This window comes from Tigriopus californicus, chromosome 1 (genome assembly GCF_007210705.1).
Source record: "Tigriopus californicus strain San Diego chromosome 1, Tcal_SD_v2.1, whole genome shotgun sequence".
Lineage (NCBI taxonomy): Eukaryota > Metazoa > Arthropoda > Copepoda > Harpacticoida > Harpacticidae > Tigriopus > Tigriopus californicus.
In genome coordinates this window covers 4,172,646-4,176,162 of record NC_081440.1, presented here as the reverse complement: position 1 = coordinate 4,176,162, position 3,517 = coordinate 4,172,646, and the positions used below count along the sequence as shown (strand labels likewise).

The window sequence follows — 3,517 nt, the reverse complement described above, 5'->3', positions numbered from 1 at the left end:
TCAGCATTAGAAGAGATACTGACATTACTACTACCAAGCTTCTGAAGCGGAGCAATAAAGATAATGAAAAGGAGAGGACCCAAAATGGAGCCCTGAGGGACACCCGACTTGACATCATATATGTCACTAAGGGATCCCTCAACCTTAACTAATTGTTTCCTACCACAAATGAAACTTCTTAGCCAATTGAGTTTATCATTCAGTAAATGAAAATCAAAAGAAATGGTGTGAAATTGAAAGCCATCACTTTTGATCCCAAGAGAATAAGCAAATCGTCCTATAGATTTAGATATCTAGACTTAAATATACAAAGCTTTTCAACCATGCGGATGGGTCAATCAACCCCGTTGACCATGAACACCTTGCACAAAATTTTGCGTTCTGTGCAACTTAGATAATGCGTCCTCCATTGACCCCTTATCACCCGCAGAAGGGCTAAAGAAGACAAAAAGGTGCAATGAAGGGTCACACAAAACATCGTTGTCGTAGGCCAACTCAAGTATTGGGAAAGACTTCAGACCCTGGAGTTAAACAGGGTTCATTGTGAATCAGAACAATATCTTTTTCTTTATATGCTTAAGTGTTTCCACGGCCTTTGTCCCAATCCAGGCGTGGAGCACACCCAGAGTGACAGAAAAGGCATTACTTGTCCAATCGCATAAAGCCAATTCATTGGAAAATAAGCTCTTGAAGACCTTTAAGTCTCCTTTCGTTTTGAAAAGAGCTCCTGCTCTGTACAACTATATGTGTGTACCTCGTCGACGATTCCATGTACGTATTAGAGGAACACCTGTTAATTGTTTCCTACCAACTATTGGCGAGCAACTCTACAATCAGATATGCTTCAATTAAAGCGGCCGATACAAATTCCTTGTTAGAATATATCTTTTATAAAACATGTCGTGACTTGCTGGGAAATTATTCCCAGACATCGGTTAGAAACCCTTAAGCATTGGGGAAAGAAGTCGAGCAATCAAAGCGACATAACTGAAATACTGGCTAGTTATTACGCGTTAGAAATATAGTTTAGACGCTTGTATTGCGTTCTTGTCAAGCGCCGGTGAAATTGTCATATAAACCGCCTGTGCTAGATCATACACCACTGAAAACAAGATATATTTAATAATTTTCAGTGGTCTATGGCTAGATCAAATGAAATTGGCTTGTTTTGCCGATAAAATACGGTGTCTATTGGAGACATTTGACACAACACAATTGTCTGATTCAAGGATATTCAAAATTTTCGGGGCGTGAACGCGTTCCATTGTATTTCGACTTGAAACCACGTGACTCTTAATATTGAGACACTGCCTCATTCAAAATACTTGGATGGGATGACAATAGACTTTGTGAGAAAGACCATAACACTATTTTCTTCACATTTGAGTACCAAGTTCAGCAGAATAGAAAATCGCGAATTGGTTCAAATTCTATTCTATGGATGTGAATAGGATCAAAATTTTCAGATGAACATCTTTTTACCTGTACTGTTTTATTCACTTTTCCATTTATTCGACATTAAATTAGTTTTTTGGGCACTATTGGTAGTAACTGGTAATGTGATTGTAACAAACAAACTACTTTAGATTGTTGATTATTGAAATTGACAGAATGTCAGAGCTATCAACGAATAAGAGACAGCTAAGGACATCTAGACATGTTTCTAGAAGTCCGTGAGTTGCCACATCGGCCCAGCGTTACTATGAAGGGTTGTTTTTTCAAGTATGACTTATGAAATGCTATCTGATCAACCAACAGCTACATTTCCTATGAATATTAGAGGGAAATAGATTAAATAAGGAGTCTGAGAAAGAAAAGTGATTGACTTATGCGTTTTTTCGAGGATTTAAAGGTGCTCGTAAAACCTACAATAAGCCTCCACTTTCCTACTATCTGACAAACACATGCACCGATGAAAACGATGCAAAAGTCATTTTTGATCAATCATAACTTCCATAATGTTCATGCTGCAATCTTCAACCCAATCAGATCCATGGTGTGCCTTGATTTGATTTCGAGGAAGTGGTCTCGTGAGTTACGGAAAACTTTGCTCTGACCAGAGTCAAAAGGAGGAAAAGCCAAAACAAAACACCACCCAAGTTAATTAGAAAGCCAATGTATCCTTCTTACTCGGGTTCCCGTGAGGTCCTGCCGAATATTCGTCTCTTCTTCAGTTTGAGTCGAGAATTATTCGGTTCCTGGACATTGTCCTTCTCGCGGCTAATAGCCTCGGTCACATCCTCCTGATATTGTTGAAGTGCGTATTCCGTCATCCTGGGTGACATTGGAGACATGGGTGGCTGTCCCTCCGTCTGCTTCAGGTTGTCCACTTGAATCCATTTCGGTTTTTCCATGATCACAATGAATGCTCCGACACAATTGGTAGTAATCACTGCACTGACCCTCCTCTCTCTTCCGAAGAGTCATGGAATGAATCACTTTTGGCTTCACGAGAATCTACCACTGCATTTCCTTATCTAACATGGAACCAACCTGGTTTGAGTGGAACGCCACCGGGTTGGGCTCCTTCAGTGCGAGGGGTTGAAAACTCGAGTCATTGGAATGACACGTGAAATGTCCCTGGACCGGGCTCGGGTCTTCTTGAGTTCCCCGCCCAACGAAAGCCGAATGCTTGCTCGCTATTCGTCTTGTGGAACAGTCTTTCTTCGTTCCTGTTCCTCGTTCCAACCAGGAAGGTTCTATCTTTCCCAGGATATTACGGTAGGATTGGATGGAAGACTAGACCAAGAGGTTCCTCTTTGGGTTGCCTGTCACAGGGGACAACAGGAGAGAACACGTGCTTCTCTTGAGGGGAATCTTTTTTTCATCCGGGAACCTACCGGTAGGAAAGCAAAATAATTCGTAGAGGAATAATGGCCGAAAAAAAGAGCTATTTTGCCGGTTCTTTTTGCATAATTGTTGTAGTTTCTTCACGTCCTGCGGAACAACCCTACACCCTGAATAGATAAATTGCCTGTGTATCTGAACAAAAGCCTTTTTGAATGAGACGTCCCAGCTAAGCGAATGCACCCTGTACTCTTGCAGAAAAATATAACTCTTTATACGTAGTACTTATCACTTGGGAGTAAAGAGTGTTTGATCCAGTCTTATGGCCACCCAAGTGTTGCTTACATTCAACGCAAAGCAGGGCAGAAAATGTCGCTTTGGGGTTTCCCCAAGGCTTTAGAAACCGGATTTCCAAGGATGGAGAAAAATGTGGCAAACCTCCTGACGTGAAAAACAAGGTCAATTTTCATATTCCTTCAGAGTGGCTTCTTTCTTGTTCTAAGCACTTTTCGCACCTAATCATCCCCCCCCCTTGAAAATGAGGGCCATTGAGGACAATTTCCAACTTGTCAAGAAGGCCGGGAAAAGGGAAGAATAAGAATGTCTTCTACTTTCGTTCTAGAATTCTTGGGAGTTGTCAGTTTTGTCGAGAAGTGATTCAGTGCGACGTTTCTACATACAAAGGCAATCAGATTTCTCGGAGCTACTACGGTCCACTGTCTATCTGCAT

The 3,517-nt window shown here is 41.4% G+C and overlaps 1 protein-coding gene across 1 annotated transcript in view; it reads right to left on the bottom strand.

The window, feature by feature from the left end:
- Nucleotides 1-2,677, bottom strand: part of LOC131880856 (dynein intermediate chain 3, ciliary-like) — a 50,544-nt gene extending 47,867 nt beyond the window's left edge. Inside the window, exon 1 of the mRNA XM_059227575.1 lies at nt 2,131-2,677. Coding sequence (XP_059083558.1) covers nt 2,131-2,354 — 224 coding nt within the window. The 5' untranslated portion in view covers nt 2,355-2,677. The remainder of the gene's footprint in view (nt 1-2,130) is intronic.
- Between the last annotated feature and the right edge of the window lie 840 nt (nt 2,678-3,517).